A 26,236-nucleotide genomic window follows, 5' to 3' on the forward strand; every position below is an offset into this window, starting at 1 on the left:
GGACCTCTCACAACCATTGTGCATGATCAACAGACTGGCGACAGTTTTTCTGAGACGGTTATCAGCAGGTACAGAACGAGAGGGAATTCCCCCTCTCTCCACACACACTTAAAGCAAGCAGGCGCCACAATGCAGTTGTTTACTTCTCTGAAGTATTCTCTCGTCACAGGTGTCCTAATATAAACTGTATGCAGTTCCAAGCCTAATATATAGAAGAAAACCTCCAGGGCTAAGACCACATTATTTTTCATGCACAAATGTATGAAACACTCCCAGTGTATTTTTCTTGACACTACTAGCCACACAGTGAGCTCTATATTAACAATTCAGCACGATATTGGTCGAATACCATTGTAAGAGGCCCGCTCCCCATGGCAATGGACTAGTATGAAGCATGCTAAGCACAAATGGTGTGGCCTACAGTGCACTGTCTGCTACTCCTCCCGGGACATGCTTGACTCAACGAATTCTCACCCAAAGTTTCATGGCTCACTGCCTAGTCAACAACTACCGTACGTAAGGTGCCTCTTAAAAGAGCCCCAGAGCCCGGTGAAGAGAATACCAAGTGCTACCAAGCGCTGAATTCAAACAGCCACCTTCGATTTTGAAAGAACACTGAGGAGAAATTGAAGTTGGCTTGTATCGATAGAATAACAGCTCCTGATCACAAACACGTCACTTTTACTGAAAACAAAGCTCTTGTAAGGTAGAAAAAAGCAAGAACCAAAATACAGATATCGCCGCCACAGGCCAATCTCGCAAGTACAAGCGTGATGACATCATAGGACAAGAGACGCCACCCTGGAGGAATTTTCCTTCCTACTTGGACACCGCGAATCTCCGAGGCTGACAAAGGAAGGCTGCGGGGTTCAATATTGAAGTTGATTTTGTTTTAAAGCCGATAGTGCACTTTTATCACACAAGGAAGGCAGACGAAAGACAACCTGAATGTTGGAAGCAAAGAAAACCGATGCTTGGCAGTGCCACAGGCGGCCAGGAGAGTTTCGGTTTGTTATGGTGCTTCGAGTCTATGAGGTTTGCGTGCCCCATGGTTTTGTTTTTGACCCGCCCCGATTTACAAGCGCCGAACAGCAGAGGAACTCCAAGTGCCGCTTCAAGTGCTAGTTAACCTTTAAAGGAGCCTGTTAAGGCTGGTCAGATGATCGCCATGGTCGATGAAAAACTATGATGACACGATGGTCGGTGATCATACAAGATAGTTCGCAGTATAAAGAGCACTTGTGTCTTCGCACGCTTGCCCAGCGAAACATTCCCACCTGTACCAGTCAACTTCAAACTACTTAACGGAAATCGTTTATTAGGGACGGGAGACAAGGTACAAGGCAGTTAAGAAAAATTGCTGATGGCCTAGCTCTGTTAAGCCAGGATATATACGTAGCGAAAACGCAGAGATTTCTGCATCGAAAGAGTGCATTCGCTAGATGCGCCTTTATTGATGGTTATACCTTGAGTCGTCGTGGCGGAGTGGTAGCGTCTCCGCCTCAAACTCTATAGGCCCTGGTTCGATTCCGAGCCTTGGCACAGGATTTTTTTTTTATTCAGTGAGTGGACAGGGGATTTCAATGCCTCCCATAGATGCCGCCACCGAAGTACGTTGGTTAGCGGTTAAGCGCACGCTCTGTTAAGGCGCGTTTATACACCGGCGTACGTGCGCGCGCGAGCGCTGCATGGCGACGTCACGTCGGCCAAAGCGAGACCCTTCCAACTGCGCTTGACCGTCGACGCGTTCGGCGGCTTCGGTGCACTCTGACCGCACTGGCGCAGACTTGGAGCATGCCTCTATTTCGCGCCGAGTGCGCCAGCCGCCGCCGGATCGGCCAGACCGATTCGGCTCCGGGGCGAGGTGCGCGTTTTGACGTCATTCAATAGCTTCGGCAGTTAGGCGGAGCTGTTCTTTTCGAGTTTTTAGCTATTTTAATTCATTCACAGTACACATCTGAAGGTACATGTAAGTGGGCGAGAGAGCCTGATCCAGTGGACCCCGTACCTCCGGAAACGCGTGGAAGCTGTTGAAGCATCGCGCGTCGGCTTTACCTTCAAGCCGCCAACTTTAAATGCGAGCGCCCTTGAGCACCCATCCGTTTTTTATGGCAAAAAAAAAAATAAATAAATAACTTGGCCCTTGCAACCGTGGGAGACCTCGACGCCGCCTGCTGCACCGTGCAACCGCGCCGTTCAAGGAATCACAATCTGTTGGCCCCAATGCCCCGGTCAGCCTCCGATGGGCGCGACGCGCCGACCTTGTCCTGGCCCTTCGCGACTCCCCGCACTGGGGTTAAGATAGTTAATTTGCAACAGCTGCTCACGGCGGAAGGGGGAAACGACTCGCCGGCGCCTAACCTAGCCATGCTCCCTCAAAAGCATCGCACGCTCTGTGGGGCTGAGGTCGCTGAAATGCAGGCCGCAGTTTTTGCGAGAACTTCATTGGTGGGTTCGGGAATGGGATTCATCATAACGCTGGCAAGACGCGGTGCAAACGCAAAACGAAGCGATGGTAGCGACCCCCGATAGATGCCTTCAACGTGCAGCGGCGGTAGCTTTCATTTCGGCTGCTGCTAGACTGCCCCGCTAGCTGCCAGAAATCACGGAGTTTGCGTTTAGGTCCCGTTTTCCGTCATTCCGTCCTATGACGTCATAAGAGTGCGCCGTGACGTCATAAGAGTTCCAGAGTTTGAATCGGAGCGGCGGGAAAAACTTTTTCAACTTCGAATCCAAATTTCTTTGAAATAAATGCACCTTTCACTCCCGGACAAGCGGCAAAAAAGCCATGAAATGCCAAACTATCAAATTTTGCTAACAAAAAAAATTTGATAGAGTTCTCCTCACTGCCCCTTTAAGGTGCATTTTGAGAATATGAGGCATGTTAATAAAAACTAGATGTCTACACAAAAAATATTTCAGATTGTTCTGAATTTGCAGAATTTAAAACTGTCTACTGCATAAATTAGGGGCCTTCACGATAAGCAATCCCACTGCACTGCATTACCTAAGGACAGTTTTATGTCTTTAGGGAGGACATAACCTTTGAACCGATTTTGTACATTTCTCTTGCCCAGCAGTATTGCAATATCATCAACAAGTATCCTGCAATACGCCAGACTGGCGATGGAGTGCAATTAATTCATCACACAGAGCTTACACCTCCATCTCCTCTGTGTGTCTCACGATCCTTTTGGTACCACTGGAAGCTCTTGCCTGCGAGTATAGTAAGCCATATCTCCAGTTGTAGCAGTAAACTGCCTTCAACTCGCCAGGCAATCAGTGGACCATCATCTACTAATGACCTATATATTCTCACTTACTCCCAATTGACCTTAACAGTTACTTGCAGACCAATGACCGACAGGCCACAAGCAGAGTGACATGACCGAGCTCCCTTCATACGGCCCTACACATCATCTATGTTGAGTTAAGGTGGCTAAATCTCTGCTCAAAACGTTGTGAGGCAAGCTGGTTGCACTGGCTGCATTAGCTGAATATGTAGTTTGACTTTGGGATGCTTTACCTTTGACAGAAAGGAGTGGAACCGACATAGCCCCCGGGGTTGCCAACTTGGCCTGTGACATCACATGACAGCTTATGCCATTACTTCCGACACCCCTCCCCTTGCTCCCCTGCCACGCACGAGTATGAGAAAGGTGTGAGAAAGCCCCTCCTATTCCATGCTACGGCGAAGCATGATGTGTCACTGTGCACATGTATTCTCCATGGTGGCTCCAACCAGGTCAAACATGTTGGACCACTGTGGTGCATCCAGCTTTGCAAAGAGTCCATTTTGAATGGCCCTGCCTGTGGGCACTTGCCCTTTAGCAGCCTTACCGGGAGCTCCTACAAGCAGGATGCAACAACTGCACAGCACTAGTATGTATCGTAAATAGTTCAGCAAAAGAAGAATAAACCCATATGTTGATTTCACATCTGGACACGAATAACAGAACGCTCTCGATCTGAAGACAGTCTCAAAACAGTCTCAAAGCCCCGTTCTTGATGTTCAGCTTTTTACCATGCCCAGACTGTGATCAGGGCCGACCAATAGGAGCGGGCCTTTGGACTGCTTTGAGACTGTTTTCAGAATGGGAGGGCACCATAATTTTGCCCCTGGAGCCTTCTCTGTGCTGTGGCAATGAATCAGCAAACAGTGTCCCTTGTATGCTATGGAGAGGAAAGCCAGGCCCCAGCTAGTTTTGTGTGGCCCTGCACTGCTAACACCGAAAGAGAAACAGCTTTGAAAAATTTTAGACACTCCTGCACAATTCCGGTACACCACAGAAGACTCACCGAGGATAATCTTGCGATATTGATAGTTAAAGAAGTCTGTAGAAACGGTTTGAAAGATGTAAAACAGTTCTATTTATTTTGTCTTGTGGTAGAGTTGTGTTGTGTACGGTTAATTTGTGCGCTGCAGAAAGCTGTTATAGGGAGCTAAGCCATGATGGGCGTCACTGACCCCTGAACAACTGCACAGCTGCGATGCAGAACGAGCGTTATTCATGCGTCCATGGCCTCTGTTTTTGCGGCTCAGAGCGATGGTGTTGAAGCAAGGTCATGAGACTAGGGACCGTGCACTTCACGCACTAACAGCTGCTTCATCTTCTTTGTGGCTCTAAGTGGAAGTTGCATTTGGCGTGCAGCACGCATGGCATATGCGGGACTGTTAGATCAGCCATAGAATGCAGCAGTGATGTGGTCTACTCATTAGAAGAAACATGGCAACGGTGAAATTAAGTTGTACATGAAGTGAAAGGCTTTGCAGTGAAACCTAACATTGTCACTAGATGAACACAGCATATGTTCGGGGGTATTGCAAGTGTAAGAGAGAAGACTAGCTGCCTGCTCCTTTGGCCATGCGTGAACTGTTGACACAGCCGTCGCCCGCTAAACATACATTAATGAATGAACAACGTGCTCGCAAAGTCAAACGGCACAAGGAACAGGAGGAATGCTGCCTCAGGGAGAGCTTTTCAGTAAATTTTTTATTTACTGCAGTAGCTTAGGTGTTGCAATTTTTTGCTTTGTAGTTTTTCTTGGCTGGGCCATTGAAATTATCGTTCTTGTTCCCAGCAACAGTTCCTGGCAACACCTTTTGGTGGTCATCCTGCAACATGGCCAATGCTGCAAGACTGTAGAACTAATCCACAAGGAACCTTGCAGAAACAATTGACAAAGTGCTGAACCATGAAGCTTGGGGCAAATATTCATTGGGGGCTGAGCGTGTCTCAGCAGGAGCAGCAGAAGACATGCTGTGGGAACTGTTACAGATAACACTTTGCAAACCGCATCCTTTGAGCTCAGTGCATTCGCACGCAAGTATTTTGTGGCCACATGCTCAGTCAACCATTTCATACTGAAAAGCAATGTAGTCTTTTCCAGATGCAACCAGAATGCCATGACCGAAAAAAAAAAAGGAAACTGGTTGGTGGCGAGGCAGTTATGCAACGGTTGCTTGTAGTATTCGTCAGTTGTGAAGATAATCTGTGTGATGTGAATCTGCACCTTCGCTGTCAAGCGAAGCAGTAAGGGCAGCCTGGTTACTTTTGGCAAAGACTGTACAATCACAGCCATAATAGTACGAAGCAGACTTTGGCACTCACACTTGCGATAAGGAGTAATTAGCACATATGCCACCAGATGCCGCTGGTGCGATTACGTATAACCCAAAGAAACTGCCGTATTTCTCGTACAGAATGTGTGAGAAAAGTTCAAAAGCCAAAGTAATGCTTCATATTATTTTGGCCACACCTGTACGTGCTTACATTTGAACTTTGATATATTCAATACGAATCTAACGAATTATTGGATACATTAAACTTTTCCAAAATCTTCTGAACACTTTTTACTTTACTTATTGATCACACCTGTGCATAAAACAGCGATACTGAACTCCACAGCACTAGGCGATATGCACTTCAGGCAGGACGGCAGGTGGCAGGCTTCACTGTACTACACCAAGTGGCTGAAGGTGCAGCTAGTATTCATGCTATAGTTTAATTTTATCTTGCACACGAATAGCACCACAGAAGATATATCAACGAGGAAGGTGGATAGCCAGGTAGTCGGCAAGCGTTCACTCCCTTCACACCCCTCAACAGTGCACTGGAAGCAGCAGCGCAGATGGCTGTAGCCTTGCATTATCCATCCTGTGGTGTGGCTGCCCAACTCAAGGTGGTTTGAGCCGAGGTGGTGAAAACAGCAGTAGTTTTCAGTTTGGTGTACTTTGAGTGTGCGTGCGTGTGTGCGTGTGCATGTCTGTGTGTTGGGTTTTATGGCACATAGGCATCTAAGGCCATCATGAGCCAAGCTCAAGGTAGTGTGTGCGTGTACGTGCGTGCATGTGTGTGTGTCACTGCTGTAATGCGGAGAAGCCACCCTAGCTAGCATTTGCCCTGCTGCCGCTGTGCAATAGTGGTGGAGTCGTTGCAAGTGCCCCAGAAACAGTATTAAAACTTGAAAAGGTCTCTCGCTGCTCACTAGTAATGTCTCTTGTTTGCGTCTCTAACGAATTTTTATGTTATGAATTTTGGCTATATCAAACAATTTCATTATTTTTTACCTCTTCGTTACAATGAGGTTCAACCGTACAAATGTGAACACTAATACCACATTCTGGTACTCGTATTTTTCCCTACTGAAGCGCATATGCTCTTCAAGAAAGGTATTTTTGCAATTCGCATGTCTTAATATTTCCTACTCAGCCTGTTGGCAGCTCGAACCTGTTCAGCAGGTGACGTGCGCAGTGTGGAGCCGTCTGTGGCAGCTGTGCTTCCTTCATCGTCACTGGCACCAGCTGACGCTGTCGTGTCTGAATAATGTCCACCTTCAAGAGAAGAGGCCCGCTGGCTTGGACCTTGTGATCCAGCGCTACCCAGAGCACCCAGATGCAGATCCTCCGACTGGCCAGGTTGGTCCTGGGCACGGAAAGAGCAAAGAAGAAAACATACAATAACCACAACATACTAGAGGTGTGAGGATATCAAATTCGTGCAATGAATATTTTCAAACACAAATACCTTTACCATAAATTTAAGATGGTACACTTTCTCCACAAAATGAAGCAATAAAAAGAAACAGATTTACAGTACACTCTTGTTTAGGGTTCTGTGAATATTCGATGTTTTGAATATCGAAGCGAATAGCAATATTTGAAAACTTCTAATATTTTTAAAGTAGTTCAAAGTTCAAGAATTCAAGTATAAGCTTCTGGGAGAAGCAGTCAATAGCCTTATGCACACACTGGCACTTTAGCGCAATCGCACCACTCTAGATATCGGCATGCGCCATGCATACGGCACGGCGGATGCATCCGCAAACTCTGCCTTTGACGGCTGCATGGTTTGACATGCCACCGAGGAGCGCGCGTGATGGGACAGAGCCCAGATGCGAAATCGAACACGTCGCGTTGGGAGCTGCACTGCACTTACTGCACAGAGGTCCTGAAAGATGAAGATGACGAACAAGACAAGAATACAGAACTACCAATGTGAATGAGGCAAGCGCTCCGTTGGCGCTATATTTTATATTTGTGGTGTCGGTGGACACCAAATTCGAAGCCGGAAATACCTTACTTGTTCCCGCCCTTTGACAGTTAAAATTAGATGAGAGGCGAAATGCCAGTTACTTTAGGCACCGTAATGAGAAAACTTGCACTCTCGCAGGTGCAATCTTCGCATCGAAGAGCACTGTCATCTTCTTGAGCTCGTGATCTCGGCATAGCGGTACACCTTCCCTGCGCCCACTCCCTTTTTGCATATTAAGACGAAAGTGCTCGCCTCAGAAGAGTACCTTAAACCTGCTGTCTCCAAGGGTAGGTGCACCCTGTACCTATGCACAACGGCGTATGTGTGCGGGGAAGAGGGCCTGCTCGCATCTGCTTGCGCCTCATGCTGGTCCATGTCGACGACGTGTTTCAGTCCGGAGCACCGCAATGCAGAATGTTGCAAGGTTGGTCTACACAAGGACTCGCCCCAGAAATCTCTGGTACCAGGTCCCCTAATTGGTATATGATGGGATGCCGTGGCCCCGTTTCACTTCCAGCACGTGTGTGGTGCATTCGCCGATATCTCTCGACTATCGCCTAACAGCCGATGGTGCATTCGCCGATATCTCTCGACTATCGCCTAACAGCCGATGTAACGGCCATAGCATATTCTGGCAGTGGTACAAACGCGTGATCATCTGTGTGCAGTGTGGTCACATAACTGTGTGCTGCGCAAATGAGGTCGGAGAAATTGCAGCATCAGATGCGACGCGTCTGGAATTTCAGCCATGGTTGTACACTGAACTATATGTGACGCGTGACCCAGTGCCGCATGGAGTGTGAATAATGCTCGAAATTTCAGTGTGCGAAAAATCGGTTAGCAATATTTTTATTTAAGGTTAACAGCATGTAACAAATCACATGGTAAGTGCCCGAGGCTATGACGCTTAGTGCAATCTGACTCGCTGAAGATTGACCATTAACTAGCGCAAGTATGAAAGCATTTTATTGCTTGGCTTTTTATTTCAGTTGCCTAAGCGAATTCTGTGAACCTCGTCTTTTGGCGTATGCTACCCAGCTCTAATGAATTGCTTCATTTTTTTCCCCGCTAAATTTCCAATCGCAAACTATTCGCTTTAATTTGAAAATATTAGCTATGCAAGTATTCAAACAAAACTATTCACTTCGAGTTGAAAACTCACTATTCGCACATGCCTACTTAAGTTAACTCGACCTCACTAATCTTGAAATATCAGTAGAATTTAAAGTTTTGAGCATTGCAAAACAAACTCCAGTAGGTACAGTGTTTTGTCACTGGTTATCTCAAAAGGTTTTCACAATAGAATTTGTATGTCTCAGAATCTGGCCCACGACAAATTGAAAAAGAAGCCATGAGCCAGCAGTCTGTACAGCCCACAGATCTTGCCACAAACTAATGAACAATTCTGTTCTGGTGTGCTGGAATGCATGCCTCTTGCCACTACTCTGCACTGTTCTGAACTTTGTGCCAGTTTTGACACCTGTAAGGGCCTGGTACAGGTCACTGGACTCTGGGACAGGAGTTTCGAGGGGACTGCCAAAAGAGGGCATGGTGTGCGGGCAGCGTGGAACAGTGTGGGAAGTATGTGGCAAGCTGGATGAGAGAAGCGGGATGTGTCGGGTGTGCACGGTGTGTGATGGTGTGTGTCTGTCGGAGCTGATGATTATGTGACCAGATGAAAGCTGTAACTGCATGAAAACTCTACCTGGGAAATAAACATGACTTGACAAAGAAAGCTGGGGCAACACAAAGGTGCATGTGAAGTTTTAGTCCACAACTGTATCAATAATGTGATAGTGGCAGTGGTGACTACCATCTCTACCATGGCTCAAGCAATGCCTTTATCCATGGAAAAGAAGCAAGAGGCTAAAGGCACCTGCTCAGCCATCTGCGGTGTGAAACTGACTATTCGATTACTCCTACCATTTTTCGGGTCCTGCAGAGTACAAAAAATTGGTCGGAAACTGTACACTAGGCTCCTTTTACTACATAAATGCTCAGTATGAGGAGTAGAATTCGCGTTGTGAAATAAAGTGCCACACAAAGCTTACCGTACTTATCCAATTCTAATGCGCACCTTTTTTCCGAAAATATAAACCCTAAAGTAGCATGCATGTTAGAACCTGATACAAACCGAAACAGCGCGAATTTCGTCCCACCCATTGTCATTGCTATTTCAAGATGGCGCCGAAGCTGTTTGTTTTTGTCTGTGTCAGCAGCAACGCTCGTTGAAGCTGAGAGTCTGGATTCGTTTTGTGTAACAGCACTGCAAACGTTGTGTCTACGCGCTTCCTGGCTGGGATGGGAGGGACTGCACCAAAGGCCCACCGCTTCCACTACGAGGCCGGCTTTAAGAAAAAGGTCATCTTGTGTGCAGAGACCGACGGCAACAGAGCCGCCGCACGTGCTTACTGCGTGCCGGAAACGTGTTCGGGACTGGAGAAAGCAGAAAGACCGCATCTTCCTCAGTAGTCTACCGGCAAAGGGTTCAACAACCCCCAGAAAGGTTAATTCCCTAAAATTGAGGATGCAGTAGTGGCTTTCGTCAAAAAACTCTGAGGACCACATGCCGGTCACAACTAAAATGCTCAAAGTAAAAGTGCTGGAGCTGGCTAGACATCGCGGTTTGTCCACGAGCGAGTTTAAGGGCAGTAGAAACTGGATATCAAAATTCATGAAAAGGAAAGGCTTTTCTCTTCGGCGGCGGACTGGCATATGTCAGAAATTGCCAGAAGCCTTTGAGGAGAAGCTTTGTGCTTTTCAGAGATATGTGATTTCGTTAAGGCCCCCAAAGCTAAAAGCTGGGACAAATCGCCTACGCAGACCAAACGCCGCTGTACTTTGACATGCCTGTCAACACGACTGTTGAAGTGAAGGGGGCCAAGCAAGAGCATGTGCTGTCGCCAGGCAATGAGAAGACGCGAGTAACTGTGATGCTCTGCTGCACTGCCGATGGCCGCAAGTTGCCGACGTTCCTCATTTTTAAACGAAAGACGCTTCCGAAGGCAGTGAATTTTCCACCAGGAGTCATCGTCCGAGCAAATGAGAATGACTGGATGGACACCGACATGGTCGTGAACTGGATCGATTGCGTGTGGTGCAAAAGGCCCGGGGCCAACCTTAGGCTTCGCGCTATGCTCGTTCTCGACGCGTTCAAGTACCATCTTGACCAGCGCGTTAAAGACAAGCTCGCTGCGTGCAATACTGACCTCGTCGTTATATCCGGAGGCATGACGGCGCAGCTTCAACCACTTGACGTGTGCTTGAACAAGCCAGTGAAGAATCGGGTTCGTGTGCTGTACAATGAGTGGCTTAGCACCCAGCCGTTCACACTGAACAAAAGGATGAAGCGTGCGCCCTTGGAGACGCTCGCTGGCTGGGCATCCGAGGCATGGGCCACAATCCCATCGGCCATGGTGGAACGCTCATTCAAAAAGTGTGGCATCGCAAATGCGCTGGATGGCACCGAGGATGATATGTTGTGGTCGGTCGAAAGCGACAAGGAGTTGTCCGAGAGCGATGAACAGTGAAGTTCGGCAATAAATCTCCTCTTCCTTGCGCACAAGTTTTTCGTTTTTCTTGATCACAAATAATTTGTGAGCGTTAGAATTGGGGATGTAAGTTTTTTTTTTTTTTCTTGTTGACTATGAAAATTGGGTGCGCGTTAGAATCGGGTAAGTATGGTACACAACGACGTAACTATCTTGAAACCCGCACTGCTTATACAAGTGAGTAAATGAGCGTTTACTCTATTGTGCAGCAAGTATTTTACTTCTGCATTTTCACATTAGCATGGCTTGGCGAAAAGCAGTAATACCACAGTAAATACTACAAATGAGCTTGCCGGACGTTATGAAAGAATGCAAGCTGCTCAACATGTTCTGCAAGCAGATATGCTTTTTTGCTTGTCACAATTCCTCTAGATACGGAATAAAGGTATTAATTCAACATGCTAGTTGTTGGTATGGCCACTCCTAGTTAAAGGAGCGACTTCAGGAGTTGCTGTCAAAGGGGTGGAGTGCAGTGGCCTGAACACGAAGCGAAACACATTATAAATGATGTGGATGCAGTGTGGCAGCTATGGCAACAGTGAGGTAATGCCCCTTCCGCATTACTTCATGATGCCCGATGGCCAAGCACAGGCTGCATGCTTCATCGTTTCATCTTGGTTTCACCCAACTCCCTGCGCCGCTTTATGGGGAATGGGGAGTGAATTTTGTTTGGTCTGGAGGCAAGCATGCACAGCTACCAGCACAAAAGCATAAGCGCACGACAAGACACTGTGCAGCACATGAAAAAGGGCAACCCTGTACCAAGATACAGCAATATAGGTTAGCTTTGTTGCATCTTGTCCCTTATGGCTTAAAAATAGTAGATTCTAGATTCCAGGAAGCACAAGTCACTTAGGATGAAGGCAGTTGTAGCAACATGAGGGAGCACACACCCACTCGTGCAGAGGTTCTGCCACTGAATGGTATGAGGTGACGTGCCACATGCTCCAATTCCATTCATGCTGTGCCATTTATCACGCTGTTGAAAACAATGCATGGCTGCAACACAAGCACTAGCACACCACTGCTTTCTTCTCTGGCATGTCCACACCCACCTACCAAATGAGTCATGGTGCTAACTAAAATATGTGCTTGATGTTCCTATACTGCACTTCCAATCTGTGGCTACGGAATGGCCAAGCCTAAATCAGTGACAGCTCACAATGGCTGTCAACCTCTCTGTTCTGGTGGGGCCAGATAAGGCAGATGAGGTACTATCGTGATCCAAGGTTTGTGCAATGTGAGTGTGCAAAAAAATTGGCGGTGGTTTAGCTCTGGTTAAACCTGGAGTGACACAACAGCTACAGCTAGCTAAGTGGAACTTGGTCACATGACCAACCACATGACTAACCATGTGATCAGCCACAGCGCCGCGGTGCCGGCAGCTGCTCCGCATCACGTGACCAACCACGTGACAGCATGGCGGCGCCGCCACGCTGAAGGCTCGAAAAGCTACTGTAATGTAGCTATTGCTACAAGAAAAAAAAACTTATTTTGGCATAGTCAAATAATCCAGTCACCTGAAACGTGTCCCGGTATGAGGGAATGTGCATGCTATATTTGCTGGCAACAATACATGTGACTGGGTCACGACACATTGCTACTTTAAACTTTTGTATGAGAACACACGTCCCGTAAAATTTTTGTTGCAATACAGTAAAACCTCATTAATTCAAATTTCAAGGGAGTGGAAAAAATGTCCAATTATCCGAATGTCGAATGGGCCCCCAAATCTGCCAAAAACTGTTTGCGTGAAAGCGAAATTTATTTTGTGAGAACCTGGGCAATTGTTGTCTTCTTTTAACATGAAAACTGCACAACAACAGCAATTTCTCGCAGTTCCATCAAATGTTACAATTCGTGCACGCTATCAGCAGTGGCAGAAGCATAACTGCTTCACAATAATAAGATTCACTACAGCTTTTTTCAGTGTTCAAAACAGTAGTGCTGGAGCTTCTTCGTGTGTGAGGTCACACATGAGAAGGGTTCACTGCACAAACGGCGAACAGCACGTGAAGAGCATTCAGTTTCAGCGTGTTGTAAGAATGGAAATACAGTAAAATCTCGTTACTACGAACATCAGATTAACGAAATTTTCAGATTTAGGAATTTTTTTAAATCCCCGCCAAAATGCCTATACTTTCAATGTAAAAAACTTTCAGTACCACGAATTTCAAATTACCGAATATTTCAGAGTAACGTATGTAATTTAATCTCGCATTCGTCGCAAGACGCTTCGTTATTACGAAGTTCCGTCAAAGTTCCGTACCAAATCCCTGAAGCTGACACCTGTCATCATCATCCGAAGCATCAGCTATGCGCTGGGGAACTCGTTGCAACGGATACAGCCCCAGCGGTATCGCCATCACGCGAGTGTCGCGTTGAATGAATATAGGCTAGGCGGCGCACGCTGCCGCCCGATACAAAGGGTAGGGCCATTATCATCCATCCAGCGTGTGGTCTCACACTGCGCAGTAGTCTTAAGCCTATTCAGCGCAGTGTCACCACGTTGACAGCGAACGTTAGGATCTGCAAAGTTATCGGCGCTGTGATTGTGTTGTGCATTAGCTTTGCTGACAATGAGTTCTCCTGGCCCCCGCGTTAAAAAGAAGCGACGCCAGTTTTCGCTTAAAGAAAAAGCGGACATTCTGTCGCAGCTGCTGGAAAAAAGCAAGCGGACTTGTGCAGGGAGCTTGACATTACACCGTCAACAATGGCAACGATGCTCAAAGATCGGGACAAGATCATAAAACTACATCGAGAGTCGCAGCTGGCTCCCTCAAGAAAACGTCTGCGGCTGGGCAACTACCGTGGACAGCGACTTTCGAATTATGTGGATAGCGACAGCGCGGCGGCTACATCCGCGGAGCTCACCACCGAAGACATCGTGAATCAAGTGCGTGAGCAAGAAGAATGTAGTAGCGACGAAGACGATACCGACACTGGATCAGCGCACGAAGAGGAAGAGATTGTTTCCGGCTCGGATGTCCTAGTCTTTCTAGAGAAGACCCGATCATTCCTCGGGCGCTGCAAAGATGTCCCCGATGACGTGCACAGGAAGGTCGAGGATGTGGAGGCGTTCGTCCTGCAGCGCTTGTCGTCTACTCGCCAGAAGATAACAGACTTCTTCAAGCAATAAATTGTAGTTAAACTGTGCCCAGCGTTATCGTTTATTATTTACTTACCAACATGTAAATCTGCTGCAAAGGTACGTAATTTTAGTTCTTGTGATGCATTAGTGACATGAAAATAATGGTTTTTCAGTACTACGATATTTCAAAATAACGATTTAAATTCGGCGGTCCCGTGAAGTTCGTTGTAACGAGATTCTACTGTATCATGCAGATGGAAATCAGGGAAGTGCGCAATGGGGCTGGAGCTGCAAGACGCAGTTTAAAAACAAACAAAAAATATCAAGGCAATCGTACCAAATGGTGTGCGGCTTGGCTGGCTCACTGATATGCACAGCCGATAGCTGCCACTACTGCAAGCTGGTGACACTGGCGATGAAGATCCGAAACCGAAAACTAAGCAGCCGGGCTCTCTCTCGGCCTATCGGCGGGAACCTGCTGATCGTAATGCTGCAATTCAGACCTGTGGATAAATATCTAGACGATCGCCTGTCGAACATGTCACATCTCGACATGGCACCCCTTCAGAGGCCTGTCCAAGCTGACTGATGTGAGCCCCGCGGCGTCCAAATAAACAAGCTTCCAATGCCATAGACTTACATGGGTGTTTGGCGTGGCTTTGGTGGCAGTCCGAATTTCTGAATTAACAGGAGCCAAATAAACGAGGTTTTACTGTAACAGTACTGCCCCTCGTCAGTTTCCGGTTTCACAGTGGAGAATGGTTTCCGGGCCGGCACTGGGTTCCAGGTGATGACAGTAGCAATGCGTGTCTTGAAAGCTGACTTCAACGCCATTCCTGGCATGTCTTCAGTCCAAATTAACCGGCGCGTGCACGATTTCACTTCGAATTAATGAGTGTATGGTATTATTGGCTTGTGTACATTTTTGATCGTAGGGAGCAGGAAGGCCAAAGTATCAGAGTTTCTAAGTTACTGGTGGCCATTAACGAGGTTTGACTGTAATAGGCATACAGCCTTTGTCAAAAGTAAAGAGCCCAAGGGGGGCTTGCTTGTAAGCTGCCTAGTGGGGCTCCTGTAGGATCTATGAAATCCTATCTTTTGGAGTGGTGAGTATGAGAGCTCCTCTCACCTAAGTGTAAGCCCCTGTAGTATGAACTAGAGTGCACTGCCAAGAAATGCCACATTGGATGAAGAGTTTTGGAGCATAAGAAAATTCTTAGTTTTCAAGTTTTAAAGTTTTCAAGTTTTAAAGAATTAAAGTGCTTTAAATTACTACAAAATTGCGGTGAGAATAGAATCAAACAGCAAATACCACTCACAAATTAAAGAAGACATTCAGTCAAACTTCAAAGAACCAGAGAAGTGCACCTTAATATGATTTACTTTATGAATATCTATGCATGCAAATATATTTTTCTCAGTGAAAAACTGGGCAATGGTCATCTGCTTCCGAGTTAAAACTGCATGGCAACGAACATTTTTCGCAGTTCCCTCAATGCTTCATTACGTGCAATCTGTCGGCAGTGTCGAAGCAGAACTGCTCCAAAATGGCAAGTGCCACGGACTCTTTTACAGTGTGACATGGTAGCAGTGGAGCCTCTTCACAAGTGGCAGAGTCCATGTGAAGCAGCTTCATCACACAAACAGCAAAGAGCTCATGATGAGCCCATAATTTCAGCGCACAGGAAGGACGACACTGACAGAAGTGAGGGGAATGCACACTGGCACCATAATGACTAAAAAAAAAAAAAAAGAGATAACACCAGCGTCCCGAGACTGATACGTAGCCAACAGCCGCTATTGCCCCAGGCTAGTAGCTAAACCCAGAAAATTAAACTGTGGCAATAGGAGTTCTCCAATCATCATCATGCCTGAAGTTGTGCACACTTCAGAGCTGGCATGGGCAACAATGTGCCACACAATTCAGGCTTGCAGAGGAATATTTGAACGATTGCTTGCTGCATTGAGGTACGACATCTGAACATATCTAACCTCGGCCTCTGAGCTTTCATGCGCCTGGAGCGTTAGAGCATGTCAAAATGTTTGCATTAAGCGAAATCATGACATCAATTCGGCACCTTTAAAATGCATTGAAAATATAGCCAGCCAAACAAACTTGAAATCTGTTTGAATTATCTGGAAGTGTGAATTAATTGAGTCAATTAATGCAACTCTACTAGATGTGCTTGTAATTTTGAATGTTCACACACCGTTACAACAACAGAAAAGTCATTAACAAAGAGCAACATACTTGGAGGCTGAGGGCAATGGCCAGTTCCACCATGGTTTCATCATCAGCATCAGGTGGTATGTCCAGCAGTGGTGGAAAGGCCCCGCCGGCCCCAGCACCACCAGCTCCTCCCAAAAGAACAACAGCATCCATGCTCTCAAGCATCTCAAAGTGAGACTCCACATCTGGCTGGGATTCAAGTGAGGCCTGAGCCTGCACGTCGAAGCCAGCCAATGTCGATGATGAGCTTCCTGGCATGGACACCAGTGGCTGTGAGGTGGTTGACAGGGACTGCGACACACCCGTTGCCCCCGAGGTTGATGCCTTGCCACCATCTGCATGGTCAGTGCCCACCTCACCTGCACAGTGTGCACCAATGGATGCTCTAGTGTTGAGCCAATGCAGAGCATTGGTGTTTGTATTAGCCCCTGTGCATGTGCTTCTCAGTGAGCAGAGGAGCTAATTACACAAGGCGTCATACAAGACGACAGCACAACCTAAAAACAGGACTATGCTTCCCATGAAAAACTAACATGAGGCATGATGTGGGCAGACCTGTGAAACGACATTTCACCTGAGAAGCAAGTACTAAAGCCATTAGAGAGACTAACCACTGACTGAAATGTATTATGAGATCGACACAGATGAAAAGGTCTTGCTGTACATTAAAAGAATCACGCATGACATCCAAGGGACACTGAGGACAACGCCATTCAATTTTCATTCTTAGTACAAATTGATCCTGTGGCTCTTCCTGGCCATGCTGCCGTCCGTCAAGAGATATTTATTGCTGAGAAAACTGAATTTAAAAGTTTTCATGCCACTTGACTCAAACTTGTGATGTATACACTGAAAAAGACTCAGCAATCACCGTTTTGGAGTGAATGGTGGTGTAGCCTTGCCTCTGGGATCCACGCATTACAGTTTACTTACAAAATCGGCGGGTGCTGATGACATCTGTATTTCATTTCTTGGCTTTTTGGAGCTTATACCGTATTTACTCGCACAATGATCGCACTCGCGTAATGATTGCACCCCGAACTTGACGTGCTATGTTCGGGCTTGCTCTGTCAGCCACCATTTTTGTTTTGATGTCCCGCACTGCTACAGTGGCAGCCGCGTGTTGGTTGACCAGCAGTCATCCCGCAGCAAACGCGTTCCCATAATTCTTGACAAAAATAATATAAAAACTAGCATAAAAATGGAGTTTCTTTCCTTCTCCATGCTTTGTGAAAGCTTGTGTACGTCATTTTGAAAGTCTGCGGACTGCTTTGTGATCGATGCCATTTCACCATGGGGCGGTATGCAAGTTTCACGGCCGCGTTCAAGCTCAAGGCTATTGAATAGGCACTGGAGCATTCCAATCGTGCTGCCGTCAGACATTTCAGCGTCGACGAAATTCGAATACGGTATTGGAAAAAGTAGCGTAAGAAGCTGATAGCTATGAACAAAACTGGCCGGGCTTTCTGCAGACCAAAAACGGGCAAGTTTCCTCACGTTGAAGAGGCGGGTGAACATGATTTGACGCCGAGCCGCAAAAACAGCAGACCGTCCGTGGAGGTGGTTTGCTCGTAGATTGTCGAAGCGTGCAGCGGTATCCCTGACCAGGTAGTGGCCATGAGTTTTAAGAAAACTGGCATATCCAACGCTCTGGATGGAACGGAAGACGACTTTCGTTGCCCCCAGCGATGACACTGCCGTTTCAGACAATGAATCGTGCAGCAACGACCGTCAACGACAGTGAGGATTCAGGCTCTGAATAAATTTTTGAATAAGCAAAAATAAAACAGCAATGTGTAGTTCATGTGCTGCCTGTGCAATGTGTGCGTTTATTACAAAGGTAAGCCTTACTCAACTTTTATTTTTCGTTATGATCGTGATAGCTATCGTAAGAAGTCTGACCTGCAACTTGTTTGCATTTTCGATGCTCAAAAATTTTTTGTGGAAAATTTACTCCAAGTAATGATCGCACCCCTAAATCTGAGTCAATTTCTTGAGAAAAAAAGTGCGATTATGCAAGTAATACGGTAAATGCTCCATTTTCAGTGACAGCAGTGTCTGTCGTTAGAGTGCGGTGATCTATCGATACAGGCCAACTTCAACTTGTTCTCAGTGTCCCTTTAATGACTAAATGAGGATATCTGCTTTTTTTCCGCACAGAAAATTGAATGAAACCAGACGAGGTGGTACATAAAATCTAAGTTGTTAAATGCGTCATTTCTTTTTCCCTAGCATTTAAACTGTCTTCGGGACATCTTCTGGGGTAAAGAAAGTTTGTTGAAAAGTGATGCTACTTCTGCATCAATGAATGGAATGGTGGGGCAGGGCCAGCTCTTATAACAAGGTGGTAAGCATCAGTGCTTTTGTATGCATGCATGCCATAAGGCTCCTTTAAACCTCATTTCCTTGTTTGCATGTGGCTTTTAACTATCCAATATAGCGCCTAGGGGCTGTCATTTGCGGCATGTGGCATCATGCCCTGATGTGTGGTGAAACTGCCTGTGCCCCCTTGCCCCATACACAGACTGTGCTGGAGGAGCTGACCCTTGTGGCCAGCTACTGATGAGTTCCCTCAATTAGTTGGCACATGGTAGGAATATGTCGCGCAGTACAGAACTTACCAGGGGTGCTGCACAGGGCAGTGCGAGGAATAAAAACCTTGCGCTTGCGTGTCTTGGGTCGCAGCACACGAATGATGGCCTGCTTGGCAGCAAAGCTTACGACTGTGTCTTCACACAGCAACAGCCGGGCAAACAGCTTCGCCACCAGCCCCACATTTTCCATGTCCAAGGCCACAAAGGCATACATGACCTCCACCAAGGCTTGCACCTAATCACAGAAAAAGTGTAAAGCAATAGGGTCAATAATGTGAAATGACGATGACACTATTTATAAAGGATGGCTTGTTGGCCTAAAGGTTAGGGTTGGGGAGCAGGGGTTGTACATGGGTAAAAAATAAAAGCCAACTTGTAAGTCTTGTTAGCAGGCCTGTGCAAATAGTAGTCTTTTGTTTGAAAAAAATTTGAAGCAAATTTTTGAATACTTCTGGCAACAAAAAAAAAGCATGATTCACATCACATGCATGATTCAGGCAAAAAAAATTAACTATGTAGTGCTCACCTTTGGAAGGAGCTCGACGGTTAATATGCTTTGAAATTATAAGTTTGTTTTACAGTCGCCAACCAATTTTTGTAGACTTCGATAATGCAGCGTTCAAGGATATTTCAGACTATTGAACTCGTGCACTTCATAGGAACATGTACAGCCTTTGTGAGAAATACACAGCCCACAGGGTATGCAGCCCACAGTGAGGCTCTAGCACATTTAGCAGTCCTAAGAGTGGGAAGGTTGAGAACTGAATTCATCCTGCCTTTGAGAGATTAGGGTCGCTGAGGATGGAAAGTGAAGTGCAAAAAGGGCTCAGAAGCAAGCCCCTTGGGCTGTGTATTTTTGACAAAGCCTGTACATATACCTGACCATATTCCCAGCTCTGTAGAGCCCAGATGTCCAATAACAACAGGCATCACTGCTGCAATCAGCTGGCTCTTCGTTGTCACAGGCTTCTGCTTCTTGCATGTTGCCCTCTAGGTCTACCCAGCCATCGCTGCGCTGAGAAATGGACTCTAAATTTCGACCACCTGAGGTTCCTTAATGTGCACTGACATCGCACAACACATGGGCCTCTAGGATTTCACCTCCATCAAAATTCAACCACCGCGGGCGGGATCGAACCTGCGTCTTTCGGGGCAGCAGCATAGCGCCATAACCACTAAGCCACCGTGGCGGCAGTTTTTGAAGTTCATAAATTTTCCAGACAGTGTTTATTAGGACAATTTTTTAGGTCCCAGCAAGTCCTTAAAATTGGTTGGTGGCTGTACATCTGAGGACAAGCAGCACTAGGGAGCATACAGCCATGCTGCCCTACTTAATCTCCCTATACAGCCTTCACATGGCTGGAATGCACCCTCAAGAGCACAAAAGAGAAACTGGAAGAACTAACGGTGGCTTCAATGTGAACAAGGCCATGTTTAGAGATGGGAGCCAGAGCAGGGTTTTGGGGACGCTGCCGGTGTAGATGCCAAAAGGCCTCGGCCAGGATGCTCAGGAAATGGCTGCTCTCCGAAGGTGGCAGTGTGTTGGTTGCTATGTGCACCTTGAGTGGTAGGCCTCGTTCCTCAAGCACCTCCTCCTTGTTCACTGCACAACACAATCTTCTGTCAACATGGCACAAGACTTCACACAAAATAAGAAACAGGGTCAGTGTTAATTTACAAGCCCAGTACAGCTGTCATTTGTGAAGCCATGATTTCAATGCACTGTAGAAAACTTCAGTCAAATCCGCATATATTTAATTCACAAAAAAAAAGCCAACGGGTTTGGTATAATGTGTAATCCAATATAAAAGCAGCAGTAAATTTAACAACATATAAATGCACTGAGATGGATGGAAAGAAATGCATTTCTATGATAGCCACTTACTGCACGCAATTACCAAGCAAAATAGTCGTGAATTTTTGCATGTTTCTTTATCTTCATTCCCTTGGATAGAATACATTTTTCAATGTTATCGATAGACTTCAAAAAGCTGAGACTGCAACCTTCTAATGACGCACAATAGCGACGAACCATGCTGAGTGCTTAGAGCATGTCGAAGTAAGCGGGCACACGTTCTATCAAGTCGTCCTCGTCACAATTCACATCAGTGGTGTTCTGGTTATCCATAACGCCGCCAATTATGTCTTCATCCGAAAGCTCTCCTGCAGTCTAAACGTCGCCGCCTGCGGACACAGTCTCCTATGATTGCCCCATCAACTGGTTTCACAAACCATCAAAACCCACAACAGCTTCATTGAGCTCATCCAACAAAGCTTCTTCCATCCATCTATTCCCAGCGTCGACATCCACAGCATGGCTCTCACTAGTGATTGCCTTGCTGACAATTTTGTGGCATTCATTAAAGCGCTAAACCAATCAGAGCCTACGTGGAAGTCAGGTCTGTTGAGAACAAATGCTTCTGATCATGGGTACTTTGCTTCTGATTATGGGGCCGGAAACGAGCACGTTCCATGATTGAACGTCGCGAAACCATTTGTATGCAGCTGCGTCATCATTTTCATACGCAGCTGTGTGCACGTCTGGCGCTGCGAGCGCCGGGTCTTTTCTCCACCTTAGCCTGAACGTCAGTCTTGTTCAAAATGGTGCGCAGCGTGCTTCTCGGAATCTTGTATTCTGCAGAGACTTTGGATTTCTTCTCACCTCATTTAACTAACTTGATAACTTCCAGTTTCATAAAAAAGGGGAGGTTCTGACGTTCTGCAGCTGCCATTGTGCACACACAGACAACGAAAACCACGTGAAACTGCCGATGATAGCACGATGCACAGTACATGCAAACTGCGTGACGGCACAACTGGCACGCGGGCACAACTGGCGCAAAGTGCTAAGAATGCATATTCTGTTTGGCAGGCTACATGCCCGTTGCAGTCATGAAAAATCCGCGTTATCATTGTCTGCACGCGCCACGTAGCACCAAAGCACACGCATGTCCATGCGGGAAAGCTAACTTCCAGAAATGTCCTGAGGGAAAGCCTTCTTGAGTCTAAACATTTCACTAAGTGTAGAAGAGAAAAAATTTGTTGAAAAAAATAAGTAGGGGTGCGAGAATACTGAAATTTTTGAATTCGGATCGAATAGGATTGATGAAAAATGGTTTCAAATATAAAATCGATTATTGAATATCTGTTCAGCAAGAAAAAAATATTTAAAAAAAGATGAACAGGCAAATGCTGTTGCCCCCCCTTTTTTTTTACAAAATAGTGTAGCTCTTTGCAACTAAAATAAACAAAGCTTGACTGGCTCAACACCATATAAAAAATTAGCTGTGGTTTAGCTCTGGTTAACCCTAGTTGAATTGCAAAAGCTTCGTTTCCTCAACACGTCGTCTACGCAGCGTCTCATTCCGACGCTCTCGAGAACTCAAACCGGTCTCTTCCGCAGTTGAAGAGTCGCTCCGGTACCTGGCACGACTTCTATACAGCTGCACATTCGTTACGACGCTTCTCGAGTCGTGCGGCACGCTCTTCTGGTGTCTCTTGAGCGCGTTGTCTCTTCTTCGCTTCATTCTGTCGTTGTTGGGCCTCTTTTGCGCTCTATCTAACGACTACAGTGCACTGAGGCGAAGTGCATGTATATATACCCCTTGCGAGGCGACCCCTCCTCTCCCTCTACCCCAGTGGAGCCCATCTGGTGGAGCGAGCGGTGACGGTGCCATCTGTTGGGAGCGCGGCTGTGGCGTTGCTAGACAACGGCAGCTCAAGGTCGTTCGTGGGCCACGGCATACGGGATACGGCTGAAGTGCGCGACGAGCCGAAATGGCTTGCTGGCTGTAGTAAAGGCTTTAAAAAACATGATATGCACAGAAGTCTACACTACTTGATTAGACAGCACAAGAGTATGCAACCTGCAATGTGGTCATGCAAAATGAAATCCATAAAATGATGTGACTGGCAGCTAAAAATAACATGATGGCTCTAAAACTTGTTTCATTTTGATTTCAAGGGACGGGAAGAAACGCCCAGATCATTCGAAGGTAGATTTATGAAATTCTCCATGCCCCTGGAAAAAAAAAAAAGCCGAAAATGCGAAAATGTGGTGAAGCCTTACGAGGAGGCTCCACTGCACAAGTACCAAAGAGGTTGTGACGAGCGTGCAGTTTCGGTATGCTGGGAGAACAACGCGGACGTAAGTGAGGGGAACGCACATTGGTGCCGGAATGGCTAGACTGCTTTTAAAAAGGAAAACAAAGTGACCAGTGACGCACCAGTTGGCGTTTGAAAGTGGCGCGGAGCTGGGTTCGGATGACTGGTGAATGCCTGGGCTGACAGCTGCCGTCACCGCATGTGAGCAGTGATACCCGGAACCGAAACTATGTGGGCAGGTTATTTTTTGGCTTAGCGACAGAAACCCCTCCTATCGTTGTCATGCCTGTTGTTAAGCCCATTTAAAAGATGTGCGGGCTACAATTCACCATGCAATAGGCGGGATTTTTACACAATCACTTGCCCTGCAGTGACATCTCAACTCGCCGCTTCGAGAGCCTCAGGCAACGTTTCGCAAGTGGGCTTTCCCGCATATCATAGTTGACAAAAACAAGATGGCAGAGCTCACGCTAGGAGAGCTGTGAAGGTGACAAGATGAATGCCATGGGTGTGGGCATTAAGTACATTGCGGGAACATCAAAGGAAAATAACGTGCTTTCTTGCTGCGATTGTTTGAAATGGGTGGTCAGCAATCTTGTTCACATCAGGTGTTATACGTGGAAAAGCCCACTTGCGAAATTTCGCACGAGGTCAAGCCTAGCTGCGTCCAAATGTGATTGGTCCACACGAAGAAAGCGAAGAAGACACATTTGTATTGTTTACCAACACTTTAAATTCGATAGTAGGATAATTTGCCCAGATGTTGTGGTTTTCCATGTTCCAATTTTTGAAAGTTGGCATGGTTACAATCGCTGAATATTCGAAAAACTTTTGAATATTTGGAAATTCTTGAATATCAATTTCTCATTACGAATATGAACCAAATATCAAACATTCGATTCGTATTCGAAATTTCGAATATTCAAACACCCATAAGAATAAGTTCTTCACATATAATGCTAAAATGATGTACACTTACTGATAATCTCGTGCAAGGGCTGCACTTTTTTTTTTTAAATTCGGGTGGGAATTTCGAAGGTGCACCCCATACAAGAATTGAAAAAAAAGAAAAACCGTATTTTTTTTCTCAATTATCTAATCCAAAACGGGGTGCAGCATATACATGGGTGCGGCCCTTACACGAGGCTATACGGTATGTTTTTTAACAGCATTAGCCACCCGCAGAAGTTTTCATCAAACTCAAACAACTAAGAAAGTTGGTCTTGAAAGACTTGTCCCCCTTAATCATTATTTTGGCATAAAAACAGAAATCACACATCACAATAGGTATCTTAACAAATCAACAGAAGCCAAAAATTTGCAACTAATGTGGCCCATCAATAGATTTTTTCTTCATTAACTTTTTTACTAACTTGTGGCTATATGATTGCCACAGTAAACCATTTGCATGATCACGCATGTACCTTTTTAATGCGTACCACATTTGACCTCCCCAGCTTTTTTATTTGTGGTTTGGGCTGACCCCCAACACTACAGTGAAATGACACTGCTATAATCAGTTTACTTCTGTTATTCAAGAGAAAGTTAGTTCATCTTTTTGTTTCATCCGTTGACTTTCAAAGTATCACAGGTGCACTGGATTTTTTTATGAAGAAAAAGGCAGACTATTTCAAACTTGTCAACTGAAGGAGTACCCAATGGGAAGGCTACTGCCACTACAATTATGCCAAAGGCCCCAGCTGAAGAAGTTCCTATTCATGAGTTCACGAGCAATGGTTAATAAAGCAAGAGAAAAATCGGCTCACTTTCATCAACGCCTTCTGCAGGGCCAGTGGCAGCTTCATGGGATTCAGCAAACTGCACAAGGTTGGCTGGCCGAGCACAAGCCACCCCACGGGCAATGGCCACCAACCGGTAGAAGGCTTCACCATCTAAATCTTGGAATGGCGGCTTCTCCTTGCTACTGTTGTTCAGGCATTCAAGTACATAACTTAGAAGAGCTTGGTCCTGCAGAAACAGAGCATAAACCTTTAAAACTCATCCTTTAAAGCCCATCAAATCTAATGTCAAGGCCAGAAGTCTAACCTCCCATGTGTACCACTTGCCAGAGATGCATATACATGTGGGATCTACGCACTCAGATAAAAGGCCTACCGGATAAGAGCAAGAGAAAGATGCAGACTGGACCAACTTTTCTGCTTTGGAAGGATCTGCAATATTTCGCGCCCTGTGATGCTACTATGAATGCAGTCACGAGATCCCTATGCAACTAAGCTGCATCACAGAATGTTTATTTTAATGAGACATTATGGCCCTCTTAAGACAAAGTTGCGGTGGTGTGGTGCCCGTGTAACCACTCCAGTGCCCCTAGCAGGGTGAAACTCAGCTATAGCTCTTGCACTGGAGTCTCGCCAGTGGAATGAAAGGAGAAGGCAAGAGCGAACTAGCTCGCTCGGTTCATTGCATCACACAATTGATGTCGCGCACCTCAGTGCCTCGTGCCCCATGCTGTGCTCAGTCGTGTTCGATCCTGCATTAGTGAAGGATGCTCCTGGATGCTAGTCCCTTGACTAGCAATGATGGTGCAGTAGCCCAGCATGCTCGGCGCACCGAATTGTGGTGGCTAAAGCAGCAGCGGCAGTAGGTGCAAGGACTTATCGGTGCAAGTGGCCATTACTTTTTGTCGCAAATGGCACAAAAAAATAAGTCAGGGGCCACTCTACACGAAGGAGATGTGTATACAGTAGAAGCAATAGATAAGCTAGTTTCTTCGGGTGAAACACAACTGATGGACACAAGCAAAAAATCATGGCACAAGAACGACTCAACCACGTGCAAAATATGCTACAAGACATGCGAATGTATCTCTTAGGTTGATTCTTGTCAAACTCTAAAGATATACCAAGACCAAAAAGCAAAAAAAAATTTTTTTTGAAGCATCTCAGATTAAAGCTAGGGGTGAAAACGGGCAGTGTTCATCAATCATGTTCCACCCAAAGGATTTGGCATATCTTGTATATGACTGAACCCTGCTGTACCACGAATTTATTGCCTGTGTTCTTTGTATTTTCTTGCTTCTGTTCACTCTGCATATATCCCTCTCAGGAGCAAATTATTTGATTTGATATAAGGGGTTTAACATCCCAAAGTGACTCAGGCTATGAGAGACG

General features: G+C 46.1%; 1 protein-coding gene across 6 annotated transcripts in view; it reads right to left on the reverse strand.

Moving 5' to 3' along the window:
- The window catches only part of poe (E3 ubiquitin-protein ligase-like protein poe), a 248,224-nt gene that overhangs the window by 83,748 nt on the left and 138,240 nt on the right, over positions 1–26,236 (reverse strand). For 4 of the 6 annotated variants that reach the window (XM_077649150.1, XM_077649149.1, XM_077649148.1 and 1 more), the window contains 5 exons: positions 24,872–25,073; positions 20,408–20,604; positions 19,029–19,236; positions 16,429–16,766; positions 6,732–6,926 (listed from right to left, as the gene is read on the reverse strand). In XM_077649150.1, the coding sequence (XP_077505276.1) occupies positions 6,732–6,926; positions 16,429–16,766; positions 19,029–19,236; positions 20,408–20,604; positions 24,872–25,073 (1,140 nt within the window). The remainder of the gene's footprint in view (positions 1–6,731; positions 6,927–16,428; positions 16,767–19,028; positions 19,237–20,407; positions 20,605–24,871; positions 25,074–26,236) is intronic. The other 2 variants (XM_077649151.1, XM_077649147.1) reach the window with 1 other exon arrangement.

This window comes from Amblyomma americanum, chromosome 1 (assembly GCF_052857255.1).
Source record: "Amblyomma americanum isolate KBUSLIRL-KWMA chromosome 1, ASM5285725v1, whole genome shotgun sequence".
NCBI lineage: Eukaryota > Metazoa > Arthropoda > Arachnida > Ixodida > Ixodidae > Amblyomma > Amblyomma americanum.